This window comes from Leuciscus leuciscus (genome assembly GCF_965113295.1).
Source record: "Leuciscus leuciscus genome assembly, chromosome: 24".
NCBI lineage: Eukaryota > Metazoa > Chordata > Actinopteri > Cypriniformes > Leuciscidae > Leuciscus > Leuciscus leuciscus.
This window is the reverse complement of record NC_138723.1, coordinates 26,106,414-26,128,401: the sequence shown is the minus strand read 5'-3', so window position 1 is coordinate 26,128,401 and position 21,988 is coordinate 26,106,414. Positions and strand designations below refer to the sequence as shown.

Below are 21,988 nucleotides of genomic sequence, written 5' to 3'. Positions count from 1 at the left end.
AGGCTAAATGTCATTTGGCCACTTTCATAAACATGCATTATTGAAATTATTAAAGATTAAAATAATGCTGTGAGGGACCATGTATCAATACAATCATGTATTTCCACAACTCACAATTTTAAAAACTGTTTTATGGAGTAGGCTACTGAATTTTTTTAATATATTTTTTTATTTAGCTGATCAATCGCTGTATTACGTTAACCATTTATTGAATGCACTCATCTCTCGGTCACAGCCTCGTTTTTATTACTGTCAAAAATGAAACAAGGTGCTTCCCTGACTAACTAGAGTTGTTGGCTAGATTGAGGATGGATTAATAAACGTATTAAACAGACACTTTATTTAAGCATAATAAAGTTTACATAGTTTTTTCAGCAGTAATTGTTCATATATATTATAAATAGCGGTTTTATTGGTGTACTAAAAAGTATAGACTTTACGGTTTACGCAGTCGATGTACATTTTACAGACGTTCTTAAAGCGGAAACATCCAGCATTATGCGCGTTTGTTTTTTTCCGTTACAGTGAGTGGACATGTACCATTGGGTCACAGAGCAGAGGGTGTAAAAAAGGTTCACAAAAACTAAATTATGTCTGATTTGTGCAAGAAACAACCAAAAAATAGGGAATAATTATGATTCGTGAATCTGATTAAACAGAGTAGCCTACACAGCACAAGAAGAGGAACGAATTCATCATCCTTCTGTTTGCCTCCAACTGCCCCACAGGTGCGTGAACGAGGATTATTTGCATGTTTTAATAATGCATATCTTCTTCCCTTCGAGGGAAAGCCGTTTGCATTCAACTCACTGTGAACACACATAAAACTGAATTTAATCACATTACATTTTGTGGACTATAACGTCTCCGTGTTCATGATTTATGCACGGTCTCATATGAGCCTGTTCCCGGACGTCGGTCAGCGAGAAGCTTGAACCATTTTCTTCGTGAATAAAAGTCAATTAAAAGAGCCATTTAAAAACATTAGAAACGATTTATTTTTGACGTATCAAGCAAAAAGATGTAAAATGCACTTAAATTCGATTCAGGTAGGCTATATTATGTCATACTCTGTAGTGTGCTGCTGGTGCATCATGGGACATGTTATTGAATACCCATCAACTTCCGTCTCTGAATAGGTCCAATAAACAAAATTAAAACAGTATAAAATACATAGTAAATATTTATGATTGGAGTTCAACAAATATATGCTACTAAAACATAAAAATGTGTTTATAAAAATATTATTGAAAATATAAAAGTGCATATGAAAACTAGAACATTCACAGGAAATAAAACAAATGCAATTTAGTAATTGCAGTGCACATTCACATTTCGATTCTCTCTTAAAAAACAGTTTCCCCGACATTAATAACAACCTTAAAAACAGAGTAATAGATTCAGTAAATGATATATGTGTAGGCTATTTAGAAACATTTACCTCAAGTTAATTGCTATTAGCTCTCAGAGGACACAGTACTGAATAAGTGCTTCTTTTGTACAAAATCTGAAAACGTTGTCACTTTCACTAGTCAATATTTCTCAGCATAGATTCTGTCAGTTTCTATATAGACATACTGTATAGCTAAAAGACTTGGCTACAAAAAAGCTACTGAAGATTTCCACATTACTGGCCAAAAAAAAAGAAACAGCAGAAACATCAAAGTAGATCGTCACAAACCAAACAATTAATAATCAGCAAAAAGGTAAATGTAAAAGGTTTCATATACAAAAATATCAAACAAATATTTGATTCTAACAGGGATGATGTATTTTTGTAGGCCATATCCTGGAAAGGAGTTACATTTTAGCACTTCCAGTTCCATCGTCCCAAAGTCAATGGATTTTTTGAATGGGTTGTTGGTTAAATGCCTGAAATAAGGTCCGTGCTTAACACAAGCTTAAGATATTTTCACGTTTTATTCTACAACAAAATACAATCCCATTTCCAGAATAATTGGGACATTTTGTAAAATGCAGTAAAATCAAGAATCTGTGATTTGTTAATTCTCTTGAACCTTGATTTAACTGACAAATGTACAAAGAAATTATTTCCACTGTTTTCACTGACCAACTTCATTTTATTTAATTGTTTAATTGTTGCAGTTTTGAAAGTGGAATATTTGCCCAATCTTGTCTGATACAAGACATCTGCTCAACAGTCTGTGGTCATCACTGTCCGATTCTCCTTTTCATGATGGATCATTCATTTTCAATAGGAGAGAGATATGGACTGGAGGCAAGCATCAGCCACATCCACTCTATGGTGTAGAGCGTCTAGAAACCACTCAGTTTTAGCATGTGCAGAATGAGGCCTGGCATTGTCTTGCTTCCCAGGAAAGATGTCATCTTGATGGCAGTTTATGTCTCTGACATGGAGGCATATATTTGGATTGTACAGTGTTACCTTCACACAAATGCAAGTCACCCATACCGCTTGCACTGATGCACCCCAATACCATGACATATGTTTGCTTTTGCACCTGTCACTGATGAAAATCTGGATGGTCCTTTTCGTCTTTGGGACTGAGAACTCGATGTCTGTTTTTCCCCCAAAAAGCTGAAACATGGACTTCTCTCACCGCAGCTCACATTTCCACTGTGTTTTAGACCATCTGAGATGAGCTTAGGCGCAGAGAACTCGGCAGCATCTCCGCATAGAACTGATGTATAGCTTTCTCCTTGCGTAACAGAGATTCCAGTTGCATTTCTTGATGCAGCGTCAGACTGTGTTCAGTGAAAAAGGTTTTCCTAAGTACTCCTGAGCATATTTTCTCATGATATTTGGCACAAAGTGGCGAGCCATGACCCATCTTTGCTTGCAAAGACTGAGAAGCTCCTGTTACACCCAAACACGATAGCCCGGCCTCACCTATTACCAGTTCACCAATTTATTGTGGACCGTTTCAAAAGAGTTGGATAATCTAATTTGGATAATCCTTTCACTTTTATTTTGCCTCTGTCCCAACTTTTTTGTAGTGTGTTGCAGCCATCATATCAAAATTTGTTTATATTTACAAAATCAAATGATGTTGTTCAGTGGAAACATTGGAATACTTTACTTTTGTCAGTTAAAAAAAGGTTCAAGTGAATTAACAAATCATAGATTGTAATTTGTATTTTTCTGTAAATGGGGTTGTACATGAGTAATACCTCCTTGTGATTTTTTTAACGCATTTACTTGCGTCTTGAAAAGGCGGTTGCTATAAGTGGCAAAACGGGAGTACAGAGGTTGTCGGAGACGATAAACGTCATCACAGCGAATAGGTAAGCTCATCTACTCACTAGTCTGCTTTTACAGCCTTTTGTGTTTATAAGTTACAGCCTTTGTGTGCTTTCAGGAAAAAATATTTTATACAAAGACTGAAAGAGTTGTTGGAAGCTTAAAATCATGCGACTGTAATGTAGTTTGTTTATAGCCAATGTTTAGCTTTTTACTTCTAAAAAGTAAATACTACAAATACTACTAGTATTTGGGCTTAAAAATTCATAAAAGTTGTTGATTTGTAAAGATTATCATGATGAACAGAATGGGTAAGAATCATCATTTTGTTTGGTCACAGAGATTATTTTCTGCAATAATCCAAAAGCCAATGGAAAAATCCTATTGGGTTTATTTCGAGGGAACCAGTGTGATGTGACCTATATTAAATAGTTGACTCTTGTTTGAACGTATCCCAGTGTGGTTTCTGAGATATTGCTCTTGTGATCAACTTCCTCCACGTGACAACTAGCCCCAGTCTCCCCAATCCATACAAGACATATTCACATGCACCCAAATCTTACAGTAATTATCTTTTGTAAGAGTCCACAAAAGTGGACACGGACGGAAACAACGTACACCCAGTGGACAATCACCCCGAGTTTGAATTTATGGTGTGTACAGGCGTCGCTGAAAGGGAGCGCTGACCCTTTGCTTCCTCCCGAACCTGATGAATCACCACATCTCTAACAGCTGACGGCACAAACAGAGGCAGGGTCAGTATCCCGCCGACTTGCCGTGCTTCCTGGCGTCAGATACGGCACTGATGCACTGTCCTTCTTTCGATATGCCATTGACCACATTGAATAAGTGTGAGAAGTTTCCCATTTCGTGTCCTAGCGCCTTCATTGCCTTAATAAGGGACTGAGAAGAAAAGTACAATATGTTACTACTTATTGTATACTAAGTCACTTTTGATTACTTGTTACAAAACGATGATTATAATCAGTGACCGGGAGCATTTCCAGAGGAAGTAAGAGCAATTACAATCAGTACGTCCACACTAACAACATGCGATTATGGGAGTGTGATTCGTGGTGACATCCAAGGCTTGACATTAACTTTTTTGCTCACCAGCATTCTCACTGGCCACAATTGTGACATTGATACCATGGAGAAAAACTACCATATAGATATTTTTAATATCTCATAATTTGGCAGCAGGTATATTAGGCTGCTGTCACTTTAAGACCTGAAACATGGATCCATTATACTGTTACACAAGTGTTTTCTTTCTCAACTGTTTACGTTAAAACACAACTGACTGTGTGTGCGTGAATACTCGCCAAGACCGGCATTTTGACATTATTGTGCGTGTATTTGACTGTTAAAGCGCAATAATAAGCGAAAAAGTGCGCGCACTTTGGGTATGAGCACAAAATCTGCGGGAATATGTTAAATTATGCGCAATATGCTCAATCCCACGCCGAAATTCAAGCCAACACCAACAATATTCACTCAGAGCAAATTAAACGAGTGAGTGAGGCGAGGCGGGTAACGCGCTGTCGGAGAAATGAAAGAGAAAAAAAAGCTTAGCATGTATCGTGCATCTATTCTGTGGAAAATGAGAATTGGAAGTGTTTCAGATATTTCAGTATCAAAATATCGACATTGCACATAGTTTATTATTTCAGGTGCCTTTTTTTAAAGACTACAATTGAAAAACATTTATATTATAATATTAAAAAAAATCTACCCGCCAAAGTGGCTAGTAGAAGTGACTGCGTTACACACCACTGAAATCCACCCGCATTTGGTGGGTTGGCGGGTGTTACTGTCAAGCCCTGGTGACATCATAATGTAAGAGTGGAAATTATAAATTCCAAAGAACTTACTTCGTTGTATCCTTTCTCAAAGGTGAGATTATTATTGCCGTCCACAAATACTATTTTAGCAGCGATAGATTCGTTAAGGTTCATCCCAAACCACAAGTGGTTCATAATGGACTGAAAGAGAAAGAGAACGAGGGAATGTTCAGGTTATTTTCAACAGGATATCTCTGCACTGCATCTATGGCATGCTGTCGACTACCAAAGACTATCGTTTTAATGCAGCCAATTTTATAGCTCAAGTTGGCCTACGTTTTTTAGTGTTTTAACAAAAATATGATTTTAAAAGTGATGTGCACTTCTGACTTTTTTCTATGTGGAAGGATATTCAATGAAAAGAGGCAAAGCAAATTATTATTTTGAATTTCTTTTACACAGCAAGACCATGGACATCCAATAATAAAAAAAGAGAAAACAGACATTAAATAGTTGGTTAAAAGGTTTTCATACAAATTTCAATAAGACAATTAAGATAAATTAAGTTCTAGCAGGATTTCTGTACTGCGTCTGCGGCATAGTATCGACTTCCACAATCATTTTTAATGCATCCCTTAGCGTATATTTGAAATGTTATTGACTGTTAATGCATGACAATTTTATTACTCAAGTAACATTTTTACTGGAGGAAGTTTGACTAACTCACCAGGGCCATGGCTGAGGTGATCATACTTCCTCCTGATCCACCAATCACCAGAGTCTTCTGCTTGGACACGGACTGCAGGATGACAGGAGCCATCGAGGAGGGAGGCTGTTCGCCTGGAGAGAGAGAGAAAAAAACACAATATGGTGACACGAAATCTCAAGACAAGCAAAATGTAAGAAGATGTACTGTAGTTGGTGAAGGATCTTCACCTGGTGAGATTTTATCTGCTCGGCCGCAGAAGTCAGCAAGCTCGTTGTTGAGGATGATACCCGTTTTAGGAGAGTAAACAGCTGCCCCAAACCTGAAGAATATAAAAATATTCGATTTATGAATAGAGGATTATTTATTATTTACATTATTAATAATATTTATTATTATTATAGAGATATACTATGCAAAGGTAAGATTTGCAAATGCAAAGATCTGTAAGTTATGCTTTATTAAATGCTTTATTATGATAAAAAAAACAGTAAAAACAGTAATATTGTGAAATATTGCCTGTCTGGTTAACAACATTCTTCAAAATATCTTCTTTTGTGTTCAACAGAAGAAAGAAACTCATACAGGTTTGGAACATGAGGGTGAGAAAATGAAAATGTGTGCATTTTGTAAAACTTACTTTTGTTCATTTATAACTCATAGGTTGCTGTTTTGAATTACTTTGGCCTTCAGTTATATTAAGTAAATATTTCTTTGTAAATGCTCAATTTAAGGGAAAATGGGAGTGTGACGCCATTTCTTTTACATATATGTTTATCCTATGTTTAGGGAAGTTGCGTTGTATTTTTCTTTTGATGGGTTTTATTTCTTTTAGGGAATTTAGATGAACTGTAAATGTGTCTCACATGTGGTTGATGGTGCTGGTGACCGACACAGCAGTGCCATCTGCTGCCATCACTGAAACATGTGTGGTGCCAAAGCGGTCGACTGATGGGGTGATGTTGTAGTAAGAGGCGTCGTGCGTGCGGTCGTCAGTGATCAGAGTCCTGATATGCTGGATGAACTTCTCATCTGTGATGTACGACTTCTGCATTCACAGGGCACGAGAAAAACATGAATAAATCTCGTACAGTATAAATTGTTCCATTTAATTAAAAATTAATTCAGTTTAGTGTGATGTTTATTTTGGAGTATTGTTATGTTGTTAATTGAAATCAAATTCTTATCATATTTCCTTTGAATGCATGCTTCGTTAAACATTTTTAATGAATTTCAACCGTAAATGGCTTGCATTTGTGTGGCCTTCAAAAGAAACAACATCCGGCCTTTCATAGTATTTACTCAACCCTACACAGACGTCCAGTGATATTATGCTCACTACAGCCAAAAATAGCAAATATAACTGCAGAACCTCTGATGTTGTGTAATTTTTTAATGAATGTTCCAGACAGAAAAGCATGCCATTTTGACTATAATATGAGCCCAGGCACCACAGTATTAATGAAGCAAGAGCCATACATTGAAGTTGAAGCAGGGGTCTTTGAGGTTACGCTTCTGTCCATTTGCAAACTTAACCGCCTCTAGGAAGCGATGCAAAGTCAAGGTTTTCTGGTCTCCATGGTTGGAGGCTGGAGAGAGCCCAAACTCTGAGGATAAAACAAAGGGATGCTGAATATTTATAGGTGACAGCTGCTTCAGAACGGTTGGCATCGAAGCCATGGTGATTTTTTTTGTCGTCTACTACTAGACCCTACCATGCATTAGTTTCAGGATAAAGCTGAGTATAGCTCCCCCTGCTGGTGGAGGAGGGAAGTGCATATTATAGTCTCCTATTTGGACTGTCGACGCATCACTCACTCTGACCTCAAAAGTGCTCAGATCTTCTAATGATAATGTTCCATCTGTAAAAAAACAAAAGTAAACTGTAAACAAGCACACCTGTATTTTGGAAACTCTACATCTGTTATGATTACAGCGACTGCAGTTTGTATACAAACAATACATACTTCTCGCTTGTACATCCTGTATTAAATCCTTGGCGATTTTTCCAGTGTAAAATGCATTGGCTCCTTCTTTGGCAATAGTTTCCATGGTTTCTGCAAGCCGGGGGAACTTGAGGATATCCCCTGGGCCAAAAAGTTTCTTGTTCTTGTGGCAGAACAGTTCACTAGAGAACATACAGTATACAAAGAAATGAGTTACTAAAACCAGACAGAAAACAACTCCAGAACTAAATGAAACAAACATGCTCATATGCATTCTTCAGGTAATAAGCCAACCGGTTGAAACAAAATGTGATTAAACCCGCCAAGAACATGTCTGGATCCTATTTCACTCCAAAATAATAATATTATATACATAAATGCTCAAAGGTTTGGGGTCTGTGAGATGTGTTTTTGTCTCTTATGCTCACTTAGGTTGCATTTATTTAATAATATTTTTCATTTTAAAATAACAGCATTATTATATTATATTTTAAAATGAAATATATGTGATAATCGATGGAGATATGCTTCAGTCTATCTGTCCATGTGTGGAGAATTACTATGTTTATCTACTTCTCAGCCAATCAGAATCATTCAACCTGAAGTAATGACGTAGCTTAGACCTTGACGAAGGGTATAATTGCTGTGATTTTTGTGAATGTAAAACAGGGCGGCCTACAAACTCTTTGTGAGTTCTTGAAGCTGACTTCTGCCTGATGAAACTGAAAACTATCTTCAGTAAAAAGGTATTTAATAGAAAACTGATAATAGAATCAATGCTGCTTTTAATCATGCAGCAGAAAATATCTCTTAACACAACAATGTACTATATTTCCTGTGGTTTGCCTGAGGCTAAGTCATAACCTACTTCTTTGACATTGATCACTCGGAATGTTCTTCAAGGTTCATCATACTTGTGCCTTTAAATAAACTATTGCATTGAGATGTCAGTCATAACAAACAGAACTGAACATTATAGAGTGTTGGAGAAGATGCAGTACCAGAGTCCAGAGCTGTAAATTAGCTTCTCACTATAATTGATCAGCTTAATCTTTTGCAAGAATTGATAGAGGAAGACTGGCATGGGGAATCCCTCTCGTGCAAGCTTGATGGAGGGCTCGAACAGTTTGGCCCAAGGAAGCTTTCCATACAACTGATGAGCCCGTTCATAGCCACGGATTTCTCCTGGTACTCCTATCCAGTGACTTCCTGTGAGGAGCATGGACAAATAAAATATAAAATAGTCAGGAAGTTCCAGCGTTCTTTGAACTACATTTCAAAAATACATCAGAGTCAGTATTTAAGGACGCATTAAATCAAAAGTTACAGTAAAGATATTTCAATCATTACAACTCTCTGAATAGTTTTATCATGTTATTGAATATGGCAGTATTAATGAATTAACTTTCTAATCATCAAAGTCAAAATTATCATAAAAAATATCATGGTTTAAAATAAAAAGCACAACTGTTTTTAACATTGATAATAACAAGAAATGTTTCTTGAGCAGCAAATCATCATATTAGAATGATTTCTGAAGCATCATGTGACACTGATGACTGGAGTAATGATGCTGAAAGGAATAAATTATGTTTTAAAAACAGTTATTTTAATTGTAATAATAAATAAATACAGCCTTGGTGAGCATAAGAGTCTTCTTTCAAAAACATTAACCTATCCCAAACTTTTAAATGGTAGTATGCAGTATGTGACACTTAAAAAAAAAAAAAACACACACATTTAAACTTGATTAATAAAACTCTTTCTGGAAACCTAAACGATGCATGTCCAAGCAAAATTTGCTGCCACAGTTCAAAGAAGTTTTGCGTAGGTGTCAGGGTGTTGCTTAAATATTAGTTACCAAAGTTTAATATTAGGCTTAGGCATCTATTTCACCAACCCTAAGTGTGAGCAATAAGGAAAGACCCATTTCAAGACTTACTGTAAGTGAAACTGGTCTGAAACTACTGCCAAATCAGATTATTTCCAGCTTTAATTTCAGTGTAGTTTCGTTCTTTTACATCAATGCCTTTGGGAAATAAACTAATCTCTTTTTTTGGAACAAAATTACAGAAATACAATAATAAAAAGAGTTGCACTATGCATGAACGAGTGTGTGAACATTTAGACAACTACACATTATTCGTCAACAGTTGGATCTAACTTGTGAGTAATTCTGGGTAAATATATTAGTCACTATAATCAGTTTATCAGGCATTTTCAGGAAGTGCACTTAAGAAAATGAAACAAGCAAAACAAGTCCACTTAAGTACACACATCTCTCTAAGACAAAATTCCCCTCACCCGCACACAATGTCCCATTGAACTCTTTTTATATCTTCAACATACTCATATGTTATTTTACACAAGATAAGATCTAATACAACAAGGAAAACATATGGCATGTTTATGAAACCCAAAAATTCCATATAAAGTTGGGTCATCGGTTACTAATGCCACCTAAAATGTCCTTCTTCCATGAATCATAAATGGATAAGTCAGGCAGATATGAGCTTGGATGGAAAGTGGATAGCGATTTATACAGCCAAACTCCAAAAAAGAACCATTGTTTTTAATGGAAGAAAGAAAATAATGTATGTATATGTATATAATGATGTATATAATGAGTAAATTATGGGTGCACTTTCCCTTAAGACATTTCACTTCTTGTCTAAATGAAAGGATAATGTGGGATGCTTTACCCTGCTTACATGTAGTAGAGCTTTACCTGTTTCAAACGTAGGTATTTTCGAACACTTATTCAGCAAATCCGCTGTGACATTTTTTGGGACCGTTTCTCTTGAGCTGATGATTTTCACTTTGCCTTGAAAAAAACAGAGGAGTGCTTAAACTGGTGGGTTTATGCATATTTTATTTTCAAAATAGTATCAAGCCTTGTTATTTACGCCATGTGTACTAGAGTTGCTGTTCTTTAATAAATGTTAGCACAAAACTGTTATTTATACATCATTTTTTTCCTTAAAAAATGTTTTAGTTGGATGGTCGTCTAATGTTTTTCAAATGTATCCGAGAACATTCAAACGTAACGTTCCCATAATGTTTGCAAAGTGATCAAATGGAATGTTACATTTTTTTTTAATTATTATTTTTTTATGTTTAAATAACTGGACGTTTTGAACCTAAAGGGAATGTTAGCAAAACGTTCTTAGAACATATTTTGGTTACACTTTATACTTTTTATTAACTATAAGTAACTTTGCAACTACATGTCAACTAACTCTCAGTAAAGTATTAGTAAACACTAGAAGACTGGTAGTAGACTGTTAGGTTAGGGTTAGCTGTTAGGGTTCGAGAAAGTAGAATAAGTTGACATGTATTGTTGCAAAGTTACTTATAGTCAGTAGAATGTCTGTTGGGGAAGCATCAAAATAAAGTGTTAGCACATAATAAGACAGTTTACTAATACTCTAATGAGAGTTGGTTGACATGTACAGAAGTTGCAAAGTTACTTATAGTTAGTTCAGCGTCTAAAGTGGACCATCGAAATAAAGTGTTACCAATGTTTTTGTTAGCTGAGAAACCGGCTCAAAACAGCATAAACAAGTCTAGACCAAAACCTAATTCCTGCTGGATTATGCTGGATTTTTCAACAGAAAGTCTAGCTTTCCATTGAACTTCTCCATCAGCCATACCGATGATGTTTTATGACTCCTTATGATGCAATTTTTACAGCAAAGGCCAAAACAAACATAACTATAATACTCCAATTTACTTGACAGTGCTTTTCACAATACATAAACAAGGAGATACCCGTTTTGTCCATGATGGTAAAGATGGCCCCTCCACCCAATCCCATGCTCTGTGGGTTGACCAGTCCAGTGCAGAGCAGCGCTGCGATGGCTGCGTCCACCGCTGAGCCCCCCTGAAGCAGCATTTCCCTGTGAACACAAGACATGTCTCATTATCACTTTAGCATAGGGTTACAATCTGTTTGCATCCCAAAATAACAAGAAAAATGTTAAAAATTATATTTTGCATTACATTTTTTTTACATTTATATTCAATTTAAGATGGTGTGCTGACTTTATTTTCATGACAATCTTTACATATTTTTTATGTAACTATAACTATATCATTTTTTAACTATATATGTAAATGTATTAAGTGAACATAAACAGTTGAGAAAGAAATCAGATGTGTATCATATTGGACCCGTGCATTAGCCTAACACAATAAATACTGCTGTCTATTGTCATTTATTATTGTTAATCGAACAACAAAATACACCTTTAAAAGGTACACTGTGTAGTTTTTTTTATATTTTATTAGCTAAAATCAATGTCTTTATTCATAAATATGTCCTCATTGGTGTAAAATTACCTCTGCCAATGATCTGACTTATCCTCGTAAGCGAAGAATTTCTTATCTTTATTTACATTGGACGGGTAAGTCCAAGGAGCCTTCCATGCATAGACAGTAAAAGAAATGGACACAGCGACCCCATTGGATTCAACGGAGAAAAGTGAAGTCAATTAGAAGCTCTCACACTTCCTGATTGCTGAGCGTACTGCGCAGACTCAAACTGAGCTTGACGACGTAGATGTGACGTGAGCATCCTGTCTGTCTTCTAGTAGCTGTGCCAAGAGAAATCTGAATCATTCCCTTCCGAAACTTGCAGAGACGGAGAGTGCGAGTAGGAGGTGTCCATGAGCTAGGAGCAGGAGAAACTTTAGCTAAGTATTCTGATTAATTATTTTGTCATTTTGCCTCCACGTCCCCCCGATTGCCCGCGAGCTTCTCCTCCTGTCTATACGGTAATTTAAATTCGCGTGGTTATAGCCTTTTATACATTTTCGTGTTTCTTTAGAAATAAATAATGGACAAATGGAGTCTTTAAACGCCTCAGATGTAAAGTTATTCGCTGTCAAAGTGACGCCAAAATGAATGGGAGTCAATGGAATGCTAACAGCAGGTGATGGTTTGCTAATCAATGGCGGCCCCCGGGGAAGCTTCAGTTTTTTCTGAAAGATTACCCCCTTGCTTCCATGTTGTTCTGCCATTTTGAAGAACTATAATAGCGGAGAGGGACAAAAAGCACTAGCCTACCTCAACCACTGATCTATATAATGACCTCAACGCGTTTCCACAACGCGTTTTCGTGGTTCTGAACGAAAACGCCTTGAGGTCATTATATAGATCAGTGGTTGAGGTAGGCTAGTGCTTTTTGTCCCTCTCCGTGACTGAAACCAGCGGAAACAGACAAGGAGATCAGAGGCGCTTGTCACTTTCCCGGCAAATTTGAAAGGCTGCATTGCGTACTTCATAATACAGGATCATACTTGTGCCGAAAAAAGCAAAGAATTGAATTTAAAAGGAATCGTGACCGGCGAATTCAAAAAACGAGGGTAAATATCGGGATAGCTTTTCCCAGGTGGAAAGAGCTAATGAAGGAGAAAGACTTTGAAAGGGACGCTGAAGATGCCTGCTTTCTTCTCGACAGGTAAGTCGATGTTACAATCTAAATTACAAGCTTTTGTCATTGCTTGGTTGTGTAATTCATTATATCATAACAGTAGAACATGTATAGTTGAACTCGATGAAGTGCTATTGGAAGACATGTTGGTACATAACGGCTACCGTAGTTGCAATACGCATTTGAAAAATCGATGCGCTAGGCTAGAGAGCACTATTCATTTGAATGCAAAATACAATGGGAGAAATTTCTACACAGTGTACCTTTAACAAACCTTTTTTTCTTCTTTTTTTCTTTTTCTTTTTTCCATTCCACTGTCTTTATTTTTCAATGTATGACCGTTGCGCTCGAGTCTCGCGTCTTTTGCAGCATCGCGTGCACGACTCGACTCGACTCTCTAAAACGCGGCACTCAAATTAAAATAAGTTCAACTTTTAAAAGTTCCGTTCCTTCTTTTTTCCGTTTTTCAAAGTAAAGCCGCTTTCTGTGTGAACCAGCCCTAAGAAGCAGAAATGGCCAAATAACTGTTTCCATCATGTCTAGATCTTATGCAAATACAGCTGTAGTGTAAGATAACCATCTCATGTGAAACTAGCCAAGACATAGGCCTACCACATCCATTAGACAAGATATCACACATATCATCAGAGTAGAAGTATACTAAATGTTTGGTCTGGAAAGAACTTTTGAATATGAGTAGTATAACTTATATGATTTTAAACGATGCAAAAGACAAAAAGCATAAATGGATCAATACAAGAATAATTTTTGAAAGGATTAGCCTAATCATAGAAATAACCTTAAAGAATAATCATAATAATCATACGCATATCTTTTTCATTTTCTTATACGCCACGTTTAACAAGATTTCATTTTTAATATGAACGAGTATGAATGAATAATTTTTTACTTTTTAGTTGCATTTGTTTGGTTCTTTGTTCATCCTCAAACAATTATTTTATTTTTATTATTAAGAGGTTTTCACAAGAGTTAACTGTAAACTGCAAACATTAAACTTTGCTGAAATGAAATGTCTTTAACTGGAAGTGTTTTGTTAACTCTGCTAAACTATAATTACTAAAACTGAAACTGAAACTAAATATATAAAAACTAAATAGAAATGTGTTCACAAAATAAAAACTAAACTAAAACTAACAAAACCATTAATGAAACTAACTAAAACTAAACAGAAATTTATAGGAAATTTGAAAATGATATTAAAAATAAAAACTCATTTAAAAATGCAAAACTATAATAACCTTGTAACAAATATGTCTCCCCCAAGAACAGAACTATACCGCCAATCCAAACTGTATGCTAATTCTCAATCGTCTTTAATGATAATGGTCCTGAGAGAAATCATAATATTAAAAAGTCTTCGCGGAAATTGAGGGTAACACGTAAATGATGTAATTGACAGGCGACGGCAATGACGTGGGACGTTACACTGTTTAAATGGCTGATTTCTCTGAAAATTCAGATGTAAACATGGGAAACATTTGGGATAATGTACATAGGTCAACAAAATGTTTTTTTATTTTTATTTTTTTTATCCAAAAATCTTATATATTTGTTACTTTAAAAACTCAATGCTTCAGGGAATATGACACATTCACAAGCACATTTCCTGCAGATACTATATTACCGTTCCTTTATGTGTTCATGTTAGTATGAAAAATGAGAATCTTGAGGCAAGTCTGAGCCAGAGTAGAAATGATACCCGAGAGCTCAATGAACCTTGAGAGTTTCAGCCTTCACATACACGCACCAAAACATGTGCACAATCTGGCAGAATTCAGAAAATCCTTTTTTTTTCTAAATGAGTGTTAGCACTCTCTTGTGTTTTAAGCACATATATGGGTCAAACCGGTTGTGTCTCTGCATGCAGCAGTGACTTGTAAGGATAATATGGCAATATGCCACAAAGGATGATCTCCGATGTCTGATTTCACAGGATGTCTTCACCCGATTAAAGGAAATGTGAGATCTTTCAGAGGCAATAAAAAAAAAAAAAAATCAAAAAAAATCAAACATCTGAAACATAAGAGCACTTCTTATAAGAGTACCGGTCTTTATATCATGTAAGTGATATGACTTTGACCATCAATCGCATAATGATGCATCACTCATATTCACAATAATGAATATTCCTTGAAAGCATATCAGATTGTCATGGTCTGTACATGAAGTCAACAATTCTGTCAAGACAGAAACTATTAAGTGTTTGCCGTTTAATTTGAGGTTAGATATTAAAGATTAGATCAGAGTTACAGTGTAAAGCTGTAATGTTATCCAGCTACTATTACAACACAAAAGTCGAGAAAGGGAATTTTCTTTTTAATATTTCAACTGTCTGTCCTAGACAGGAAAGGGAACAAATGGAGATCAAATTTCACTCCTACAAGTGCTCGCTCCAAGCCTGTTATGGTCTGAACAAGCAGTGTCTCTACCATCTCCGCTCCTCAAATCTCCAACTGATCTGCATCACAACTTTCAAGAAGACAAACCTCTTCCACAAGTAAAAAAAAAAAGAAAAGATTTTTTTTTTCTATTTTTCCTCATCATTTCACCTCTGCTCTAGCTTGTTTCCTAATATATTTTTTCAACATCTTTTTTTATTTTATTCTTATCTGTTTAGAAACAGTCATCATGACATCAATTTTGACAATTCTTCTATATATATATATATATTACATAATTTATTATTAATGATTAATACGTTTTATTTTTAAATTCATATGTCGTCGTAATCTTTAATCCAAATATCTTCCCCACCCACTCTTCTCTTCTCTGATGATGTGTTTACTGGCTCGAGTGCGGGACAACCTGTCACTTACAAGATACCACAGCAATCACAATGATCCAAGCATCCAAACAATTTCCAAAATCAAGTCCCGCCCTGATGTTTGTCTTGTTCGAGAAGCCGTTTGACTTGGATATACATCATAGGGAAGAAAAAACTATTGCAACTTTCATATATATTTGTTCTTACATTAGTTACAGGACAACATATAGATCTATAAACAATAATTATGACCGCCGCTAGCGTAGCTAGCCAGTCATATAGGGATTGTCAAAGTTTTTTTTTTTTTTTTTTTCGTCACCTTACTGAATTTTTCGTCAACGATACCAGGGACAACGAAGCACCGGGGAACATGAAATTTGGTGGGCATGTAGCCCCACTAGACTTCTAAGGAAAAATTTCGTTTGGTCCCCGGGGGCCACTCCCCCCCCGCGCTGGGCCCCCCCAAACCCCCAAAAATACAGTTTTTCCTAAATAACTACCTGAACCGTGGCACCGAGGATGAAGAAATTTTTATGGTATGTTGGTCTACTAGACTTTTACGGAAAAATTTCGTTTGGTCCCTGGGGGCCACTTCCCCCCCCGCGCTGGGGCCCCCTTAAATTTTTCGTCAACGATACCAGGGACACCGAAACACCGGGGAACATGAAATTTGGTGGGCATGTAGCCCCACTAGACTTCTAAGGAAAAATTTCGTTTGGTCCCCGGGGGCCACTCCCCCCCCGCGCTGGGCCCCCCCAAACCCAAAAAAATGCAGTTTTTCCTAAATAACTACCTGAACCGTGGCACCGAGGATGAAGAAATTTTTATGGTATGTTGGTCTACTAGACTTTTACGAAAAAATTTCGTTTGGTCCGCGGGGGCCACTTCCCCCCCCGCGCTGGGGCCCCCGTAAATTTTTCGTCAACGATACCAGGGACACCGAAACACCGGGGAACATGAAATTTGGTGGGCATGTAGCCCCACTAGACTTCTACGGAAAAATTTCGTTTGGTCCCCGGGGGCCACTCCCCCCCCGCGCTGGGCCCCCCCAAACCCAAAAAAATGCAGTTTTTCCTAAATAACTACCTGAACCGTGGCACCGAGGATGAAGAAATTTTTATGGTATGTTCGTCTACTAGACTTTTACGGAAAAATTTCATTTGGTCCCCGGGGGCCACTCCCCCCTCCCCGCGCTGGGGCCCCCGTAAATTTTTCGTCAACGATACCAGGGACACCGAAGCACCGGGGAACATGAAATTTGGTGGGCATGTAGCCCCACTACACTTCTACGGAAAATTTTGTTTGGTCCCTGGGGGCCACTCCCCCCCCGCGCTGGGCCCCCCCAAACCCCCAAAAATGCAGTTTTTCCTAAATAACTACCTGAACCGTGGCACCGAGGATGAAGAAATTTTTATGGTATGTTGGTCTACTAGACTTTTACGGAAAAATTTCGTTTGGTCCCCGGGGGCCACTTCCCCCCCCCTGCGCTGGGGCCCCCGTAAATTTTTCGTCAACGATACCAGGGACACCGAAACACCGGGGAACATGAAATTTGGTGGGCATGTAGCCCCACTAGACTTCTACGGAAAAATTTCGTTTGGTCCCCGGGGGCCCCCCAACACTGACATCCACACGCACAGACACAAACCCATACACACACATACAAATCCACATGCACAGACACACACACACACGCGCACACATGTACGCACACATACATACACGCACAGACACACACACACACAGACACACACATACACAAATACACACACATACACACACACACACACACACACACACACACAGACAGACATGCACATACTATTACTTTTTTTAGGTATATACATAAACACGCAATACAGCCAAATTACTCCACGTCATTTATTTTTGTGGAAAGCCAGTGCAGGCCTGAGCGGCGGTCATATTTTGTACCGCGATGCGGTACATCTAGTAATTAACATACATTAGCAAAAAACATACATATATATATATATATATATATATATATATATATAAACACACACACACAACATAAAACAATCAATAAAGTTGAAGAAATAATACTTGAATCCAACCAAGAGCAGCAGGACTTAAAGAATGTTTTCATGTTTTCATATATATATAGTCTAAAGCCATTGCTTCTAAAGCAAGCTGTCCATCTTTTTGGAAATGAGGCCTGTTCAAACCTACTGTACTGTAAATCACTCTGGATAAATCTGCCTGTTAAATGCATAAATGTAAAACCTTTCCTGAGTCTCATGCTTCTCAAATGTTTCTCCTGAAAAAAGCTCCAAGTAGGCCTAACCCGTTTCAGAAGATCTCAACAATGTCTCAAATTGCGCTCTCAACAAGTCATATTTTGCTCAAATATTTCATCAAATTCATTAGGATAAACATCTGAAAGTTCATACTTAAATCAAGTAACATCAAGTCACCTTTATTTACATAGCACTTTACAGAATACAGATTGTTTCAATTATGTAATGAGTTAAATTCAGCTCTGGAGAAAACAGTGATGTCATCATCCAGCTCAGTTCAATTCTCATCCAATAGTGTCAGTGCAGTCAACCTAATAATATTGCCGAATACTAAGTGTACCCCAACTAAGCAAGACAAAAGACGACAGTGGCAAGGAACCCAAACTCCATCAGAAAAAAATTTGGTAGAAACAAGGCTCAGTCAAAAATTTGATTCATTTGAGACTTGAAATTGTAAAATTTAGTAACTGTTTAAGAAAATAGGTAAATACAAATAGTATAATGAAACATCTACATATATTTTTCTGACTCATGGGCCATTGAAAATATTGGCAAAGCAGGTAAAAAACCTTGGCAGGGTCCGAATGAGCTAGCAAAATGTATTTACTTGAGCCCTGCAGGGGTTGAACACACAATGCATAGCTTTCACCAAGACATCAAAGACTCTGACTGTCTTGCCTTATGTAATCTGAATAATCATGCCAGACAGAAAAAAAACTCAGTCCCTTTTATTTGATGCAGGCAAGTGAGACACAAACTATTAGATAGCGATGTGTCAGACTGAAGTGACTGGGTAACGGCAGTGTCTGTGAAGACACAATTTTCTTTACTTCTTTTCACAGTCAGATGTTGTTTTGTTTGACAAAATGTGTGAATTCGAGTTCCAAGCGTCACATGCCATTAATCCAAAAGAAGACAAATGCCTCCTCAACACAGGATTTGCCTGGCAACTGTAACAAACTCCTCTCTGTATCCTTTTAGAGTAGGTTAAAGCGTGACCCCAGATGAAATACCAAAGTCAAGTTCATTGAAATGCAGTCATAAAATACTTCACACATCGAAACAAGGAAACACAATGTACGTTTGGCACAAACTGCAGGAAACGTGGACGGAGGACAGAAAATGAGGCAATATAGGGCATTGTGCAGCTGGTTGATCCAGTTTTGACTGGCAGGAGTTTGGTCTGTTTGTCAGTTTGATCAGTGCTCAGGAAAAAAAGAAAGATATTGGACATGGTATCTTACATCTCGCTCAGGGCTTAAGTGGTTGACGAAATATTTCAAACAGACAACATCTCAGATCAATTGACAAGATCGCATGTACACAATTGTCTGGACAGACCCATTCTAATTCACATATAAAATAATGGTGGTCAATTTTTCAATTACATATTTATACAATTCACACACACACAATGTAATGTCACTGTAATATATAAGTATTAATATATATATATATATATATATATATATATATATATATATATATATATATATATATGAGCATATAAAAGTATTATGTTAAAGTGCATTTAAGTTGCATATGTTAGTGCAGTCAATGCAATATATATATATATATATATATATATATATATATATATATATATATATATATATATATATATATATATATATATATATATATATATGTATATGTATATGTGTATATATAATATAATATATTATACAGAAGATTTGCTAGTTGTGAAGGAGGTAAATGGTATTGATTGTAATTGTATGCATATATAGTATGCTAAATGTTTGATCCAAGTATCTAAACTCAAGTGTGTGTCCAACCACTTGTAGACTTGCAAGGTTGCATTATCTAATCTCTTAAACTGATTATCTCTTTTGCATTGTTCCTTGTGGATCACTGTTTGAAATACTTACAGCATGGTTTCCAATACTTAGAACAAAGGGAAAGGTCGGCGTCAGCAGCATATTATAGCTTAACTTTCTACTACCTGACTTGTAGGCTACTGGAGCTGTATTGAATTTAAGCGAGTCAATTATGTATTATTAAAATATTTTCAATGCTGAAGGGTTCAGATCTCATAAGCATCATGTCTTACCTTCCGATATCGGAGCACATGAGAGAGTCCGCAGCAACAGCAGCGTTTGTGAAGACGCATCTCTGACTATGTTTGGTTGCTAGAATTATGCAAATACAGATAATTGCAACAGAGGACACTAAAGCGAGTACGCACAGGCAGCAGCGTCTCGACTGAGATTTGCCCATACTTCGAGCAGCGCGTGATCAGCAGGTAGAAGAATGAAGCGCTCGCGCTGCTCACTCACTATACTTTCACTGCTGGGGGCGGAGAAGAGTCTCGCCACTTTACAAATCAGAAGGCTGTTCAAGTTTATAAACTTACTTGAGAGATTACAGTAACTGTATGGTGAGATGTGAGAGAAGAACACGATTACATTCGGAGGAATCAAAATTAAAACAAGCCAGTAGAGACGTGTGAGTTGCATACCGTGATTGCCGCTGCACCTTGCTGCTATTAAACCTTGATAACCAAAATACGGTGTAAAAAAAACACGTTCAATACATGTTCACATTCATTGTTTAATTATTCAGATAACAAAAAAACAATTCTGCCGCCAATTAATATTGTTCTTTGGTGGTTGCCAAATGTGGGGAATGTGCGGTCACTTACGTGCATTTATCGTTGTTTACGACTTCAGACGCGATTATCCAATTTAGAATCGGAACTACACATTTTATTACATATATAGTAGGCCTAGGCTGTATTAGATAGCCTACTTAAAACTAAACATTTAGTTGTAAACAGCAGTATACAGGACAGGAGACCGGAGCTGACGTCTAAAAATGTATAGCCTTTATATAGGCCTTTTGAGTTCTGCCTGCCTTTTTTAACAACTATTTTTTTTATATTTATTTTCTGTTTTTGTTTTCAATTCTTGAATCTAGTCTGTTAATACTGTACAAGCAAAACAACTCCGTATTAAATTATAACTTTAGTCATTAATTAACTGAAGTTAAGAAATAGGCTATATTGTGACCTTGGATAGGTAGGCTATGTTTTTACCCATTCGTTCATTTTCATTTGCTCCTATTTGGTTACCACAGTGCTTAATCCTTTAGAAACAGCATATTTAAAAGAGAATGAAAAGTATACAAATCAGTCCCGAACTTCTTGTGGGCTTCTGGAATGTGACAACCTCTCACCAATAATTAGTTTGAATAAATTTGTTCTCAAGTGATCAAACTCCCCTACCAACTGTATTCTAAATATTATGGTTGTGACTGAGTGATCATTAAAGATAAGCAGATGGTGATGAGTTGATTGAAATTAGCTCACAGACTCTTGGCAAATTTGAGTGCATTATGAAAAATCGTTGAAATGAACTTTTAGGTGAGACGGTTATGTGTCTTTCTCAGGAAACAAACCTGAGAAGTTGCTCTTCAACTTGCTCTTCATTTCCTTTCGATGATTTCTCATAATACATTTGCCAAGAAGAGTCTGTGAACTCACTTCAATCAACTTTTCACCATCTTATCTTTAATGATCACAACCATAATATTTACAGTTGATGGGGGAGTTTTATAACATGAGAACAAATTTAATGAAACAAATAATTGGTGAGAGTTTGTCACATTCCAGAAGCCTACAAGCACCTTTGAAATATTTTTGATTTATTTTTTTACCTGAAAAAAATAACAGAAGTATAGAAACTGCACTGAGACGGCACAATAATCTTTTCTTTTCTTTTTAAAGAGAATAATTTTTTTCTAGTTTGAAGCATAATTTCCCTTCAAATCGTGGTGAAAAAGATTTCAGTGTTAATGAAAACACTTCTTATTGTTATTTCGACACAGCTGCCT

General features: G+C 36.7%; 1 protein-coding gene across 1 annotated transcript; it reads right to left on the bottom strand.

The window, feature by feature from the left end:
* Positions 1 to 974: 974 nt before the first annotated feature.
* On the bottom strand, positions 975 to 20,436 carry ggt5b (gamma-glutamyltransferase 5b). The gene is made up of 12 exons (XM_082158379.1): positions 20,208 to 20,436; positions 11,431 to 11,558; positions 10,388 to 10,483; positions 8,661 to 8,868; positions 7,681 to 7,841; positions 7,429 to 7,575; positions 7,193 to 7,320; positions 6,580 to 6,761; positions 5,944 to 6,035; positions 5,735 to 5,847; positions 5,098 to 5,208; positions 975 to 4,126 (listed from the first exon to the last, which is right to left on the bottom strand). Exons 1-12 carry the CDS (start codon positions 20,372 to 20,374, stop codon positions 3,980 to 3,982), a joined length of 1,680 nt encoding a protein of 559 aa, XP_082014505.1. The 5' UTR covers positions 20,375 to 20,436; the 3' UTR covers positions 975 to 3,979.
* Positions 20,437 to 21,988: the final 1,552 nt, after the last annotated feature.